The sequence below is a fragment of the Anoplopoma fimbria genome, chromosome 12 (genome assembly GCF_027596085.1).
Source record: "Anoplopoma fimbria isolate UVic2021 breed Golden Eagle Sablefish chromosome 12, Afim_UVic_2022, whole genome shotgun sequence".
In the NCBI taxonomy this organism is placed as follows: Eukaryota; Metazoa; Chordata; class Actinopteri; order Perciformes; family Anoplopomatidae; genus Anoplopoma; species Anoplopoma fimbria.
In genome coordinates this window covers 9,841,791-9,859,772 of record NC_072460.1, presented here as the reverse complement: position 1 = coordinate 9,859,772, position 17,982 = coordinate 9,841,791, and the positions used below count along the sequence as shown (strand labels likewise).

At 40.5% G+C, this 17,982-nt stretch overlaps 1 protein-coding gene across 4 annotated transcripts in view; it reads left to right on the top strand.

Annotated features, from left to right (window-relative positions):
* Positions 1-16,607, top strand: part of LOC129099932 (kazrin-like) — a 105,426-nt gene extending 88,819 nt beyond the window's left edge. For 2 of the 4 annotated variants that reach the window (XM_054609380.1, XM_054609382.1), the window contains 6 exons: positions 9,234-9,370; positions 9,889-10,059; positions 10,541-10,624; positions 11,643-11,832; positions 13,565-13,701; positions 14,070-16,607. In XM_054609380.1, coding sequence (XP_054465355.1) covers positions 9,234-9,370; positions 9,889-10,059; positions 10,541-10,624; positions 11,643-11,832; positions 13,565-13,701; positions 14,070-14,240 — 890 coding nt within the window. In that variant the 3' untranslated portion in view covers positions 14,241-16,607. The remainder of the gene's footprint in view (positions 1-9,233; positions 9,371-9,888; positions 10,060-10,540; positions 10,625-11,642; positions 11,833-13,564; positions 13,702-14,069) is intronic. The other 2 variants (XM_054609381.1, XM_054609383.1) reach the window with 2 other exon arrangements.
* Positions 16,608-17,982: the final 1,375 nt, after the last annotated feature.

Here is a 17,982-nt window from a genome sequence, read left to right as displayed (position 1 = left end):
CACAACAAAAGTAGTTGTGGATGGATTTTCCCTTTTAGGCCAAACTGGCAACATTGGAAGTATGCAAAGCAAAGTGAAGTTGCAGCAATTCTCACTTCCTGCTCATAACATTCTGTAACCATTCTGCTCCCAGCTGCTTAAGATTTTTTTCTGTTTGCCACTCAGAGAAAACCTGCTGAATTTTGCTCCTTAAGGCTTGAAACCGGTGCATTTTTACTTGTTTAATTTTAACATGAGTGTCTATAACAGTGTGGTTAATGCTCCCCATTAGCTGCATTACGGCCCAGAGAGCTTTAACTTTTCAAAAAAGCCGCTCCCCGCTGCAGGCACATCACGCAGCTCAGTTCCTACTCTGCACCGCCCACGTGTCCTGATGTAGCCTACGTACAGTACAATGTACTGTAGAAGCTCCCGCGTATCACCGCTGTAGGCTAATTTAAAGATGAGGGAAGATGAGTTAAAAAAAAATTTAACATGTCTGCATTCACTTCACCTTAACTGTATAATAAGAAATATAAGACAATAATAAGCAGGTCTTGCATGCTGCACTCCTTAATGATTTTATTATCAGAGCAATGCACTAAACAAAAAATGTTGTTTAAATTACCGAGAAAAAAAACAACACACAAACTTCAAAGGTAAAGGTAGAGTTCATTCTTGACTCGTAATTTTTCTTCTGAAGACTTTTTACTTGAGTTGTATTTGTCTCATAAGAATAACAAGCTCTGTGAATTAGTGATGTATTTCTATATTTCAAGTTGAAAATCAGTGTCCCTGTGACAACAGGTTACCACAGAAACGTAATTATCAAAAGAGAGCACCCTGGATTATCCGATGAAGTACCTATGTGTAGTACAGATTAGGCTTGGCAATAATTCAATATGATATTTTATTGTCTTTTATAGTCATATTGTGATTAAATCACATATCGAGATATTGGGATACACAAATACGTCCTCTAAATTGATAAAAAACAAGCACATACTAACTGGAAATCTGATTTGTAATATATTCATGCAATATCATTTGAACATCGAAATTTAGTTTTTGCCTCACACTTTACATTACTGCTCAGTTCAATGAGTCTTGATTTGCTTATGTTGCAATTAAGGTAATACTCAGTGCTTTTCATTTGTATATACAAAAATAGTCTTTAACGTGTTGTTATTTCTTTTAGACTATTTATTTATTGAATTACCAGAAAACATACATTATTGTGATATACATCGCTATGGGAAAAAAAGATTTTGGCCACATGGCCCACCCCTCGTACAGATTTCTCAGTGTGAAATACCAACAACCACTGGTGCTCTGTGTCAGTTCATTGCATGACTGTATCCAAAATGGGACTACCCCTACATATTGCCTTCATATTTGCACAGGGTAAAGTTACAAAGGAGTTCTGCTAGGCAGTGCACAGTGGATTGCAGGGCATAAAGCGAAGATGTCATCAGCGTGGCAGTGAATCATTCTTTTCAAAGAATTATCGCCCTATGGAATGAGGCAGAGCACAAAACCGGCATTCGGTATCAGACTAACACAAAATGCTGTCAGTGGATTTTGTTGCTGCGACATTTCACTTGACACTTGCAGCCTACGCTTTTTGGAAGAATTGAACAAAAACAAAACAGACTGGGGCAGAGTAGAATAAACACATCAAATAAATACTTATCTCTTATAGTGACGTTTGACTGTCTGAACAGACTGCACACAGGCTCATACAGTCAATTGTGTGACTCAGGCCTGTTAATGAAGGCCAAAGCCTACAGAGCCCAGCAGGCACTAACATTAATCAGCAGCTAATGAAAGCTTCATAAAGGGGGACTTTGGTTGGCTTACGAGGTCCAGAAACGTTAAGCAGGGTGGATCTGGTCTGCAATTAGTATGGGGTATGTGGGAGGACAACAGGAAATTGCCTGTTGTCAATTTGGTTCTGTTGGAGTAGGTCCAGAGAGTCAAATTGACTCTGAGCTTGAGTGAGAAGGTCTTAGTGTTGCTGCTTTTTAGTTGTTTTTGTTCTAAGAGCTTTTCTTATAAAAGCAACAGAGCAGAAGTTGATGTTCAAGTTAGTAGATATGTTGTCCAGATAGTGACCAGTGGAAAAAATGAATTATTAATATTTTTCATTGTTATTTTCCACATGACCTGGCCTGTACAGCAGTAGCTGTTTCCCAGCTGTTTTGTTAGTCCACGGTTGTCACACTCCATCTTTATACACCAACACTGTGGTGCGCTCAGACTTTTTTTTTAAGCTCTTTTTGCATTTTTGTTTGCAGCCAGTCAATTTTGGCTTTGCCCACAGCATTTGCAGTTGTTTGTAGAAACAAATCTATCATCTAAAATAGTTTGTGCTGCTTTTCCAGCTTCTTTCACGAAATGCATTCATGTTCTGTGTTGAAGGTACTGGCTGGCCATGGTACTAGACAATACTGGTGATAGCTGACAGCATGCAGAAGTTTACTTTGTTATTATTAATATGTTTATAAGCTTTCAAGGCCATGAGGGACAATGAGGAGAATTTTTTTTAATAATTGTGATAATGTTTTATGAAAAGTACAAATATCCGCAATTAAAGACATTTATGGTGAAGGTGCGGAAACAGAAAACTATACTAGCTAGCAATTCCTTTCTCTATTGTGCAGTAGGTAAGTTTCATGACACAAACTTGTTGATGCAAAGGATCATCCACATCTGGCAACGTCTAAAGACAGAAGTGTTTGTAGCCATAGTCAAGAGCAGAGCAAAAACACTGCCATCACACCAAAAGACGAGATGCAATTAATTTTACAAAGGGGGATTGCAGCACACACTGTCCTCAAAGACATTCATGATGTTGACTGTTGTTTTACTGTTGTTCATAATAAGGGAGTGCTTAAAAGGAAGTTTAATCCTTGCATCACTTGGTACACTTGGTTAATTGCTGATTAAAATGTTTGTGCTGGTTAATATTGTCTGTTCAGCAAAGTCACATAAATTGTCGCTTCCCCATTGATTCTGTTTCAAAGAGGGATTCAGATGCTGTTTAACAATCTCACAAGCACTTTGTGTGACATATTCTGACTCATCTAGTATATCTCATTAACTTCTGAAATCACATTTTGGTTTTATTGCCCTGCACACATTTGAATTCACATTACTATTACAATGTGTTTGGCTACTTCGAGCATAACAATCACTGTGTTGCAATACATCACGACAAAGTCCAAGTCTTGTTTACACTGGATCACTTCCGGATAAACAGAACCTGGTTATGTAAACTTCTAATAATCCTGAAGTGCTCAACATTCTTTGTCTGCTGATTTCTTGTATTTGAAGGGTTAATAATATAGTAAAAAACAATACTCATTAGATGTTGGAGTTGGAAATAGTTGTGTTTTACAGTGGCTACAAAAACACAGGCCTAATGTCCTTGTGAATACCTCATTAACTACAGCAATTTCCCTGTGCTGCCAATTGATTGGAGGCAAGATGTCGACTCTATTTGATATCCCTCAGTTCCCACAAGTATGGCATATTGTGAACGTCCCACCAGATGCTCTGGCAAAGAGTTTTCCTCGAAGAATGAGAGCAATGTTTGGAGAACTTAAGCGCCCCGGGTGTTTTTTATTGAAGTGCTACCAACAATTATTGTGAAACAGAGTGGCTTTGTGTTTTTTCTTAGTTTTTATGTATTTATTTTCCTGTGGTTCTGCTTTGGATGAAAAAGAGTGATGAAGTAGCGTGAATGAAAAGCATCATCCCCTTCTCTACTCTCCACCTCTTGAGATAAAACCTGTTTACTTTGGTAATGGTTCACTCGGTTAAATTACGTGCAGATTTTCTGGTTCCTATGAATACAAAATGGAGAATGCAAAAAGGAACACTACTTTTCGGTCTTTTATTCTTTGCTTTCCCCCTCGCTGTCTCCCTCTCTGCCTTTGTTTGTTGCGATGCCCACACTGTTTCAATGTTAAGGCCTGAGCTCACTCCCACTGTGTGCCAGACATGAGCCGGTGAGCACTATAATTGTAATCGCGGGTAATTGCCAACCTCTCTCAATTGCAGGTTTTGTTATGATGCGTGTGGGCACTCGATCCAACCCAAGAGCTGCTGCTTGAAGTAATTTCATCCCCAACAAAATGTTAAAGTACACAAATGATGATGAACTGAAACTGTCTTGGTGATCTCAAAAGCTTAAAGTGAAGGCTAATCCAGTTGGACTGTTCCTGAAAGGTGTTTACTTTCTCTTCAAAGTTGTGTTCAATGAATTTTATGAGTATAGCTGGCCCTCTCTGCAGTTTTTAATTAGCTATTTCTGCTTTAGCTAATTACTTTCACTGAGGGACTCCCAGTCAGTTCATAGCCCAAAGAAAGCAGCAGATAGCTATGTATCATCACAGGACAGTCTGCCTGCTCTGTTTAGTGTCATTTCACGCTACACCGTACCCAGAAAGCAGCTCTGTCCTTGACTCCAAGGCCTCTTCCTTCGCTAGGCATTTAAACACCAATACACACAGGCACACACTCAATGCGCTGATATTTCATTAGGCTACATAATATCATAACATTAAAGTAATTGCAGCAGTTTTAGTGGTGTCTCTTATTTTTTAACAAAACTAAGTTTTTCTTGAAAAAGTAAAAAAAAGAGAGAAAAAATAAATTAAGAAAATAATTGTCAGCTCAGTCAACTAATGTGTTTTTGCAAGTCTTTTTGTGAATTATTTCACTGGCAGCAGCTTCATGATAACAGGTAATGAGGATGGTTTGCTGTTGATAGTCTTGAATGTGTGTTGCGTTGCAGTGGCCCCCTAGTGTTAATCAAGTGCACCTCTGTAAGACAGAGAGACGTTGTGCCAGCACCGTTGAATCATAATCTAAGACGCAGCTGACTCACTCTTTGTACTCGCCTGTTACATAGGTTGCACCTTAAAAAATTATGGCTCAGCCCCTTTAAAGATTGCAGTGCCAGTAAATGTTGTTTTGGAACCCAGTGAGGACAGAGAGGTGAGTAATGAGGTGCTGTTACAGGATCAAAGTGTGATTTTTCCTCTTGATTCCCTGATGTGTCAGCTCTGCTGCTCAAATAGCTTGTGTACACAGATCACATATTACGGTGCCACGTTTGATCTTTTTTTAATGGCTACCTTCTAGGTTGAGCATTAAATCATGAGGAAGGTCAAATGTTATGGTTGAGGTTTGTTGATTGTAGATTATTAAACACTAATTCATTTTAATAAACTTGTTATACAGCATCAATGCAGATATAAAACCTCATCCAAGCAATCTCAAGCAGTCTGTTTTTGCTAAGGAAGTGAGGAGGTGAGCACACTGTGCAGCTCTGAGGCTCCTACTTCATTATTCAGCTGGCAGATTTAAAATCCCGAACCGTGAACCGTGGATTCCCTCCAATGAGCCAATGTCTCTTTTGTTCTCTCCCCCAAATAATTATGTTAAGAGCCGACTAAAAGCTTGTTCCTTCTCTTTTGGTCTGAAGTTATATGGAGTAGCGTCAGTGTGGAGTGGTTTCAGTCATTGATGTGAAGAACATCATTTTCTGGGGGATTGTTGATAAGTGGGTCTACCTTTGTGACCCTGTCGTTTCAGGTGAACTTAGATAGCGGCCTTTGCTAAAACACAATATTTAGTTAAAAGAAAACTAAACTTTGCAAATGCCAAGGACATTAATTATTTAAAGACGTCTGTATTGTTGACACACGCTCTATTTATTCATCTTCCTCAGTCAGAGACCAAAGAGAAAACTTGATTGTTAGCGCAAGTTGAAAACAGAAAGGCAGGAAATGTTATTCAGCTGAAATCATAGCTCGGATCTTGTTATATTTGCACCATAATAGATTGGGTTGACCAGATAATGAGGGTTGTTATTTAACCATAGAGAAGCAGTGAGTGGGGTGTGAAATATGAAGCACAGTGATCCGCAGGAACAAGATGGCTGAGTTTGTTTCTGTACAATCAAGTATCATGATGTCTCTTTTTCCTGTCACTGAATAATGTTTGACACTTGATTAACCCAGGTATTACCCACAAAGTATCAGGCCTTACAACATGTAATGTGTTTTAAAATGATATCTTACAAGGTGTCAAACAAAGCCCCCCTGTAGGCTTAAAAGCAGCTGGTTGTAAAACCGTTTTTTAGTCTGCTTCTTCACAAACAGCAGCAGCTCTGGTCAGCTTGAAATCCTGTCACTTACAAAGAGAGTTCCTGTTGTGACATGTTTACAAGTACAGGACATGTCTCCTCCTGCAGTATGATGTGACTGGAACATACCCTAACAACCCTTTTACTTTACTAAGAGGAAGCAGAACGGCAAATTATACTATTTCAACATCGAGCAAACAAAGAACTAAGTTAAGATAGCAGAAACACGACAAATACCCAACACAAATATAACTAATTGAGTGTACAACTGCTCAATTAGTAACCAGCTCGTCAGCTTCCCTTGTTTTGCTATCCTGACCACGATACAGCCCGTCATTACATGTTTATCTATATCTATTTTATATACAATATACATGTATGTACATACATTTATTGATTTAAAGGAATAGTTTGACATTTTGAGAAATATGCTTACTCTCATGTCTGTACACTTAATGTGACTCTAGAACTATTTTTTTTTTATGCTAAACTAGCAGCTTGTTAGCTTAGTTTAGCATAAAGAGTGGAGGCAGAGGAAAACAGCTAGCCCGGCTCCGTCTGTAACAGCTCTGAAGCTCAATAATTTAACATGTATGTTTAATCCATAAGAAAACTAGTTTTATTGGGGTTATGTGAGTTTCTTGGCCGGCCGTGGTAACTTCCTTGAGTCGTCTTGTCACTGTCAAGTTGCCAGGCGATCAGCGGAGACTCCTGTGTTTCCAATTTCAATGCTAAGCTAACCAGCTGCTGCTGTAGCTTAAACATTTATCAGACATGCGGGTGGCTTCAATCTCTTCTTCTAACTATCAGAAAGAAAGAAAATAAGCATTTTTCCCAAAGTGTTAAACTTGTCCTTTCAGTTATTTTGAATACCAAAGTGTCCACTGTAGTAACTAATGAGTCTGCCCACTCGGTGCAGGTAATCTAAACCCTCCAGTAGCAAAGTGTTATAGAAGAGCCCAGCAGGCTTTTAGCCGACTGCAGTAGTAGATGCACATATTAAACTACTTTATAACACAAGGGCTTTGGTTAGCTGGAGAGCCTTCATGTGGTGAGCTAAATAACACTCTCCACAGATTTTAGAGAATGTCAGGAACACGTGATACAGGCAGGTGTTTTGGTTTTTAACATTTAGCATTCGGAACAGTGGCTTAGGCTTTTGATAATAATAATTGCGAATAATTGTCCTGATCTGCTTTTCTTATGCTTTTAGTATCTGGATTTTCATGCAGGCACACACAATGTTGCACAAAGACAACCATTGATGTGCATTACAAAAATAGGAAAGCCCTATATGATTGAAAAAGCACAAAAATACAAAAACTATATTCCTGCACTACATGGCAAAGCAGAAGAAAGGTGCTTGCACGGGTATCATTCCTGCATAAAACAACCATTAAATTGAAGCTTCTCCAATAGCTTCCTCTCCATGTCTGCCTCCTCCTCCAGCTCCACACACATTAGTTTCAGCTCTGTATGGTTCCCTGGTGGTCCCCTCTAGTTTCATCTGGTAATAATTCTTGAAGGCTTGCATCAAGCCACAGAGAATGCTAGTCATTAATATGACTGTCAGCAGGAGGAGACATGTTACTTCTTCCCCATCTCACCTACATTCTCTAGTGTAATGTAACTGCAATGAGCCCAGGACCATCTTTGTTCAATAAGAGTGCTCATGTGTAGTTTATAAATGGTAAGTAACAGTACTGACACGAGATGTGAATGTGAATGGACCCTTTTTACCGAGTCACAGTGAGTGCTTTCTTGTATCCGACACCAGGATGGTTGAAGTTGCCAAACGGTCACAGGTGCAGGATGTGAGGCAGCAACAGTGACTTGGCTCATCTCAAAGACGGCTTTGATTTCACTTCCTCAGGCAGGTGCGAGGAGGTTTCCTGTTTCTCTTGGCCAATGAGAGATGTTTCTTGTCTTCATTCGCTGGCTAGTTCGGCTTGCATATTGCTTTCGCTCGGGAATGCCACCTCTGAAGAACGGGTGAAAGGGAGAGATATGAAAGAGGGGATGGGAGGAGAAGAAACGAGAGGGTGAATCTGTCCTTGTAAAAGTGCACTTCGATTCCACTCGCCTGAGCGTGCTCCCCAGACGACGACTTGTGAATGTCATGCAATTAACCAGGCTGTGATATAAGTTAATTAATGACACACAGCTAGTTCGGAGGGGGATAAAAAGAGGGAAGAAAAAGAAAGGTGAACACATGATAACAAGCATCAAGAGGGAAACAGAGTACCATGTGAGGTTATGAAATATCCAGGAGTCAGAGCTGCTGTGCTGTAAGGAAATAGATTTCAAAGGGAAGAACACAAAGATGGACAGACACAGTGAGAATACATAAAATCTAAATAAACCCTATGTTGTCAGTTTGGGAAGATAGCTGGAGGGGAATTCGGCTTTAAGCAGATGTCTGGGAAAACAGCCTTGCATGAAGAGAGGCAGAGAAAGCAGGAGATGCAGAGGAGAGAAAGAGGATATGTTGTCTTGGAGGAAATTAGAGCTTCTGTGAATAACTACACTAAACCATATTCTTTATCGCGATGCGTGGGTGAGGTGCCAGAGGATTAGAGAGAGTGTGTGGCAGAGAGATAGATGAAACGAGAGACCCAGCTTCTTAAGAATCCAGCGGCAGAGAGGAGATTGACAAGACGGTTCATGTGTGATTCACCCCTTTATCAACACGCCGTCACGCTACATTAGACCAGCAGGTGTATTTAATGCTTTTACCTAAAACGCTTCATATCTGAAAGCACCTAATAATTATTCATGAATAAACTGCTACAATCAAGGCTTGTGAAAAACATGTCCAGAGTTAAAAAAGAAATGCTGCACATGAATCACATTTCTGCAGTTAACATGTCTGCTTTGACCAAAACCAAAACAACGATCATTTTAAAAGGCCTAACCAGTGTTAAAAATAATTTTGCTCACTAAAAGCACTCCTAGGAAGGCAGCATTCATTTTTGATTATTTGCTCTGTGGATATAGACATCCATAACATGTTTTCTTTCTCCCAATCACAGTGTACACAACTCTGTTTTTTCTGACAATTTTTCCCTTCTCTCTCCCCCCCTCATCTTCCTTGCAGCCATGAAGTCGGACCGTAAGCGCCTGAAGGTGGAGAAGGCGGACCTGGTGAACCAGATGCAGCAGCTTTATGCCACACTGGAGAGCCGGGAGGAGCAGCTTCGCGACTTCATACGCAACTATGAGCAGCACAGAAAAGTATGGTCCCCATTTTCTGTCCGGAAACAGTCTCACACAAGACCATGCCCAAACAATTTCCCAAAAAGAGTCTCTTCTTGTGTAGCTGTGTTGGTTTCATGCACATTTTAATGGGTGTGTGCACATTGTACTCAAGATTAAAGAGAAATTACCAAATTGTTTAGCTCCATGCTTATGTAACTTAAGTGACCGGGAGGATGTTAACATGACTAACAATTTAGTTTGTTTTGGCATCAAGATTAGATGGTCAGGTTTTGCTGTTGCGTTATATGTTGTCATTTCCAAGTAAAATAACATGTGGTTGTATCTGTGACTTAACATATACATTAGGTTTAGGTAGGCCACTGACAAGATAACAAAAGAAGTGGTGAAATTAGCAATTTAGACCCTTCTCCTCTTCTTGACTTTGGTTTGGTGCCATTATTTAACAGGTTTGACTCATTAGGTCTATTTAGACCTAATGAGTCAAACCTAGCTTGGTTTGTGAAACAATCCATCAGGATCTCTGTGTCTACTAGGAGAGCGAGGATGCAGTGAAGGCGTTGGCCAAAGAGAAGGACCTGCTGGAGCGAGAGAAGTGGGACCTGCGGCGGCAGACCAAGGAAGCCACGGAGCACACAGGGATGCTGCGCTCCCAGCTTGACCTCAAGGAGAACCGCATCAAGGAGCTGGAAGCTGAACTGGCCATGGTGAGACAGAAAGACAGATGGTGGGGGGGTTACTAGACTGACAGACAGACAGACAAGCAGGCGAAGAGACAGACTCCCTTTTAATGCTTTTAAAAAACAAATATATAGATATATAGATTTTTTCTCCATATTTAGTATCTTTTTGTTTATACTTTGTATTTTTTATGTCTTTAAAATACAGTCCCCAACAAAAGACCGCCAATATCTGAAAGAATAAAGGCCAACTAATGCATACTGAACACAACCAGTACAGTTATCAAGGATATGACACAAGTTGAAACTACTGACAAGATCAGGGAAAATATCTTTATCGCAACAAGTATTAGCAGTATATAAAGATACGAATAAGAAATCCGACATTTTAAGTTTCCTTACTGTTTCAAGGGTGTGTAGTACGTCTGTCTGTCTATGCTGCATATAGTAAAACACAGAAAGCCTTTGAATGTACAGAACAGCCATCCGTCATGTCTCCAACCCCCAGATGAGTAACAGTGTCAATCAGAGAATGGAGATCCGGGTGTTTGAGCGGGTTGCGGACAGGGACTACTCTCCTAGGGTCATGGCGGTAAGATGGTCCCCCAGCTTTCAAATTTGACCTTTTTGACCCTCCCGCTCCTTGGAAATCTCTCCTACTTGTGACCTAATTGTCGTTTTGGAAAGCCCCCCCCTCTCTCAGCTGCACGTTTTGGACTAACCCTTAGCCGACCCTGATCGATCCCAGTGATCCTAACATCAGTGATCCCCACGGATTCCCGCTATGATTGATCTGAATGTGTTTTCAATTGAGCGAAGAAATGCTTTGGGGGAAAATATTCTAATGATGAAAACTAATGATTAGTCCAGAGGTTTGTGATTGTGTTCTGTTTTGCATGTCAAAGACTATGATTGATAATCGTTTCACCTCTGGTAGGTAGAGATGATTGCAAAGAAGCTGATTGCTTCAGTGTTGATTTGCAGCCTGTTGTTGCTTGGCATGATAGGATTTGCACAATAAACAATTCAATGATTTGTGAAACACCTACAAGTCAAGGCTAATCAGAAAACAAACTCACAAAGAAACAAAACTTTTGACAGACACAAAAAACACTTGCAACCCCCCACCCCCCACCCCTTGTGACTAGGCTCTACTGAGAATTTTTTTTCATTAAACTTCAAGGAAAGCTCCATAATTTCCAGTTTCTCCATTTTTACACCGCACCATCTCCTGACTTTCTTCCCTGAAAGGAACCAAACAGCAGAAAACCTCCTCCAGATATTGTTTTCTCCTCCTTTCTTTTTCTTCTCTGGGCTCTCTGGAGCGGTAAGAAGAGATTTCACACAACAAAAGACGAACATGAATACAGCTGCATTTTTCATGAGGCAACAACCACATGAGGAGCCCAGGGGAGAACTCACTTTCCCGCATGCACTCTGAGACTTAGTAGGATTCTGGATACATAACTCAACCTGTACATGTGCACACATATGACACATAAATAAAGACAACGATAACAGTAAGGGAAAAACACCAATTCACTCAAAAAAACCCAGAAACATTTCCCTCTCTTCTTTCTGACTGATTGCATCTTGTCAACTTTCTCAAGGCCAAACAGTCACTAGCAACCCTGACCAAGGATGTGCCCAAGCGCCACTCTCTGGCCATGCCCACGGAAACAGTTGTCAACGGCAACAACCAGGAGTGGGTGATGCAGGCTGACCTTCCCCTGACGGCAGCCATCAGACAGAGTCAGCAGACCCTCTACGTCCACACGGGCCATCCCACAGACAGACAAGGTAGGAACAACATGAGCACACGTACCGTGACCACGTGGTTTTACCGTCCTCTAGCCTCTGCATGCTCATGTGGACCTGCTTCACACACATTTACTCCCGTCTTCTGCTCAGTATGACCAGATTGATGGCCGCCGATGATGCTACGGTCACTTCATTTCATGCGCTTTATGTAGCAGTTACAGTGAACGTATTTTCGGCTTTACAGCTTCCATTTGTCTTTGCCGAACACAAATATTTCCTCTGTATTTGACAAATAGTGGCAGCTGAGGATCAGTTGGGTGTTAAGTATTGTTTCTGTCTGGTTAAATGTAATTTCACCAACAATTAGAAGTAAATTGACTTCATACGTTTTGTCTTAGATGTAGCAGTGAAATGACCCATCGTCTAAAGGAAATCGGTTTTTTTATATATATTTTGCTGCTTTTTTCCCCCTATTTCTACTTTTCAGGACCTTCACAACATTTGCTCCTGTAGCTTCACTATTTTACTGACCTGTGCTCACATACAGTACCAGTCAAAAGTTTGGACACACCTTCTCATTCAATGGTTTTTCTTTATTTTTATTTTTATTTTTTTCTACATTGTAGATTAATATTGAAGACATCCAAACTATGAAGGAACACATATGGAATTATGTGGTAAACAAACAAATGCTCAACAAACCAGAATATGTTTTATATTTTAGATTCTTCAAAGTAGTTGAATGAGAAGGTGTGTCCAAACTTTTGACTGGTACTGTACACCACAGACAAAAGCGGTAAACCAACATTATCTGTCACTACTTGAATGAACCATGGCTCACCCTGCAGGCACACATTTGCAGCTGAAGCCCATCGCGAACTGCAAGCCAAAGCATGAATTGTCAATGACTACCATTTGAAATTCAAAACACAGTTAATAGGCAGCTTTCCCTTGCCTAGCTCAGCCACTTTGACTTTTGTCACTCCTTGTGGCTGGCAAATAGAACTGTGTCCTTTCTTTTCCTGTGTTGCATTGCAGCAGTGCGGCTAGATAATCAGGACCCATCTGTTTTCAAAGCTTAACTGAAATAAAAAAAGAAGCCTTTTAGCAGCAAATGTCTGCACAGGGGAGTCGGTACGTGATAAATTAACTGAACAAGATAAAACATTTTGAAGGTAACATTATAGTTAAATAATCTTCCCCCTCAGGATTAATAGTAAAGGGTCTGGGCCAACCACACAGAACAAAATTAAAAAAGAAATATAGGACTAAACATTTGTAAACTTAAAGACTACCATCTCAGCCTAAAAAAGAAAGTTCTACAAAAGCTAGCCTTGCTTCAACCAGAGTAGGTGTCCATCTCAATCCGCCTAGAGATTGTTTTAAAAAGGCTCAAACGGCTTGTTGGGGACATCTGGACGAAGAAGCAGACAAATACATTAAAAGTAAGAAAAAGTGAACATTTGTGAACCCCTAAATTGCTTTGCAATTGGTCGTACTGTGTGTGTATCAGTTTCGTTGGTACACACACACGCACACGCACACACACTTGATCAACCTCTGTGAAGCTGTTTTCTCTGTTGCTTAGCAACTACATATGATTGCGAATAATTTCAGGGTATTGGTCAGGGGCTTTTTAAATATATTTTAATTTAAGGGTGTAGTGACACTGTTGAGAAGAATCAGATGTGCCCTGCTCACTACTTTTGGTGCCCAAACACACCCCAAAAAGAAAACAAGTCTTTTCTGTTTTCCCTCTTGTCCCGTTTAGTGGCTGCCGTGCGAGTGAGCCCGTGCCACTCGCGTCAGCCCTCCATCATCTCCGATGCGTCGGCGTTGGAGGGAGACCGGTCATCCACACCAAGCGACATCAACTCACCACGCCATCGGACTCACTCCCTCTGCAATGTAAGAGCTGCCCACCACCTCTCACCCTCCTCTGTAGTCACGGCCGGCTGTACTGCTCCCTGGCCGCTGTCATTTTCTTTTACGCCATCGTTCTGGCTGAATTCATGTTTGCCTCACGCAGCGTGTCATGTTCTCACTCTGCAGCTGTGACTTGAGTTAATGTGAAAACCAGTTGCGGTTGTTGCATAAGTGCATGCCTGGCAGCATGTCAAGTGACACTTCCCCTTCTGTGTTGTGATCTTTATCTTTCCTGGTCTTTATCGCCCACTCTGCACCACTTCCCTGGCTTCTCTGCTCTTGTATCTCTCTGTGCCGTCCGCCAATGTCTTCATCTTCTCCTTCCCTCTGCTGTCTCTTTCTCTCTTCAGTCCCTAGAAGATCTGGAGGAGGCGAAGCGTAAGAAGAAGAAAGAGAAGATGGGGTTGGGCTCTCTGTCGCGTGTCTTCGCCCGGGGGAAGCAGCGCAAGTCCCTCGACCCTGGTTTGTTTGATGGTACTTCAACGCCTGATTATTACATAGAGGAAGATGCAGACTGGTAAAGCACACTTGTCCGAGCGAAACCAGCTGGAGAGCCTTTCATGGCAGTGATCAGAAGACAGCATTGTGTTGTGTGTGTGGGTGTGTGTGTGTGTGTGTGTGGGAGAGGATGGGTGTGTGTTTGATGTCAGCGTGTACAGAAATAATAATGTGTGTGCCTGCGCAGTCTCACACACATCCATACTTCCATGTGTGTGGGAGTGTTTGCATGCGTGTGTCGTCCATGGTCAGAGGCCATGTGAGGAGCTGGGGCCGCGTCTAGCTTCGCTGATGTGTGAACCTTAACAAGCAAAATGCACCTGTATGTATGTACAGTCCTGTAAATAGAGTGGACAGTGTGACACAGCGACCATGTGGATATGTTCTACTGTATCTGCCCTCCAAAACGGCTGTGTATTTGAATCTTTAAATTGTTCTTTACATTTTGACTTTTTGTTTTCACTCAACTGGAAACTTGAAGGACTGCTGTACTTGTAAATAACAACAGTTGATGTGCACTTTGTGCGTGTAAATGTCTCCTTGTCCTGAATGCCTTTTGTTATTTTTTGACATGTACTCCCCTCCTCTCACTACCTTTTTAACTTGAACTCCTCCCTGTTTATTGTCCTGCTTGGTCCATCCCCCCTCCTTCCCCGCTGCCATGATGAGAACAGTTTCCTGTCGGCAACATGCAGACTCCTCAAATCCGCCTCTAATTCGGTCGTACAACACATCCCTCAGCCGCCAAGAAAACTGCACTCCTTGATGTTCACTCAATGAAACTTCAAAGACGATGCTAAGCGAGGAATTAACTTTCTATGCAGAACAGTTTGTTCCACAAGCCAAACAGGAAATGTAAAAAATGTGTTTTCTATCCGTCAAGATAGAAGGTACATGCCTTAGGTACATGTGTGACATGCATGCACATAGTCCCGGTCCCCAAATGCATGTTGAACAAAACCCTGCTAAACAGATATGTCTTTCTCTGGGTATGTTGTCGAGGAGGGGTTAAAAAAAAGAGAGGTCAGTTACTAATTTCATGATGTTTATTCATGATTTTCTCCATTACAAATTAAGTTATTAGATTTGTTTTGTAGAGCCTAACATCCAAAACTAAACATAGAACGTTTAATCTGCACATACAAGGCTCTTTATGCAAATTTACATTTAAAATATATAAAAGGTCAGCAAAGTCAACAGTCAAAAAGAAAACCCAGCACTATACTTTGAATGATTAAGATATGACCCCACTTATTTATGAGGCTTTGTACCATTTTCTTACTGTAGGATCTTACAGTAGCTTGTAACTTTATCGTTTTATTAATACTTAATAAGTCTGTTGTGAGTAAAAATTATTCTAAAGGAAAAGTTAATCTAAAAAAAGAAAGCTATTATAATAGCATAGGATATTGTAGATATTACGCTGATGGTCAAGGCTTTTCCAAACCTCAGGAATTAGGTCAATTAACCAGAAAATCTGAACTTCAATTTAAAGGCCTGAGTGTGAGGCAGACATTAAATGAACTGTTATAACAATAACGAGTGCCAACCGAGCTTAAAAATCATATTTAAGCAGGTTAATCAAACTGAAGCAAATTCATACCTTCTCCCACGACCCCCAAATTCTGATGCAGAGTTCAAGCCACCAGCTGAAAAAAAAAGCAATTAACTTTGTGCCAAAGGTTAATAGCGTTTCTTCAAGCACAAGAATGACTAGAGACGTTGGATTATTTTCATCCTTTCATTGGATGGAGCCGGAGTCTGCACTGCCACCCCCAGGAAATCTTTTCTCTCTCCCTGATATTAAACTAACACTGGGTATTTGTCAGTCTAGAGTCACAGATTACAATGGAGCTGTGTTCAGCCACAGTGCTTGTCAAAGATTATCATTTAGCTCAACCTGCATTCTGGCTCGCAGATATTGGATTTAGAGGTGAATCCCGAAGGTAATTCATAGATAAGTCACCATGTATTTAATTGTATGTATAAGAACAACAGCTCAACTACTTTATTTCATTTAGCATTTAATGAGATGTATGGAAGTCTAGGCTATTTTTTCATTTAACAGACCTCTGCTGAGGTGGAAAAAAACATATCAAATGAAAAACATTGTATTATTTTTATGTTTTGAGCCACGGTCTCTTGGTTTTTTTGTTTTTATTTTCCACAAATATTTTACTTTTTGTAAATGAGATAACATTACAGAAATAAAATTAATATTATTATTAAAGAGTTTTTATTTAAAGTCAAAGATGTAGGCCTCATTGGAGGACTTCTATTGTGAGGTCCTGAGATGTTTAGAATTGGATATAGTAGCGAACTTTTAGAGGCATGGCAACAAAATTACGCTCAAAAGAACTAAGAATAAGATTATTTTAAAACAAAATAAATAACGTTGAACTTCCATGTGGCTGTCCTCTCTTTCCCTGTGTTAATGTTTGTGTGTTCACATGTTCATTTGTCTTGGTGTGGCTCTAATCCTGATTCGTCCCTTTATGCTAGAGGGGATTCCATTTTTAACACGTGCGCATACTCCCTCAGCCCTGCAAGTCCGTCTGTGAGAGGACTGCATCCCCAAAAGGTTCCAAATGGCCTCCTTTCCAATATTTCCCAATTGTAACTCCTTATAAAAAAAGAAAAGCATTACTTCTTCCTCTTTGATATGGAAATCAATGATCAGAAAACAGAGGAGATTGGAAAGGAAGCCATGTCAGATTGTTGGAACAGAACTCATATGTGTCAGCACATGGTGTCAATAATGCTCTGCTTTGATTTGACACTAACACTGACCCCTCCTGCCTGACCTCCACCGGACTCTCAACACAGTGAAGTGACCCAAGAAGTAATCAATCAGACTCAGTAAGACCAAGGTACACAAGTTCCAATTGCTTTGAAAATGAGCTGTGCTGCTGGGTTGCGAGCTGTGTTTGCAGATGCCTGATAACTCTCAAACAACCTCACAGAATGACCTTGGAAACTTAGCACTTCTTCAAGTTCAATCTATTTCTGATGCAAATCGTCCAAAAACAATCGAGTGCTACCGTATGTGATGTGCTTTCATGATAACAGATATCACTACAACAGCATCCTCTTCCTCAAAGTTTCTATGACATACTAATATTAACACAGATTTCAGATTTAACAGATCCTCATGAATCTAGCAGATTAAAGAATAGTTTGACATATTGGGAAATACACTAATTTGCTTTCTTGTGGAGAGTTGATTCTACATTCATGTCTGTAGGTTAAATATTAAGCTAGAGCAAGCAGCCGGTTAGCTTAGCTTAGCATAGGCTTGAAACAGGCTTGCTGTAGCTTCATATTTATTGCGTGGTATCAATCTTCTCATCTAACTCTCGGCAAGAAAGTGAATAAACGTATAAACTATTCTTTTAACTTCCTTTATACTGAAATTCAAGCTACGGCCAGCAGTCTGGAGAAAGCACATTTCCCAACATATAGATCTGTTCATGTAAGGCTCTTTACTCACCTTGGATGTAATCATGTATCTTAAATGTCCATCTGGACTCTTGATCCATTAAATTGAAAATCATTTTTCACTGTAAAATCTGATGAATGTCAAATATCTAACAAGTGTATCACACGCATTTTGGTAAACAACACTACCTGTTCCTCACTTCTCAACCCGAGTGTGACATCAGATCAGAAACGCTGCTGTGTTGTAGCAATAACATCCATTACACCAGCTATTGAAGGGCACGTTTAAGGATTGATTGCTTGAACAAAACCGTTTCCTGTGTCCTA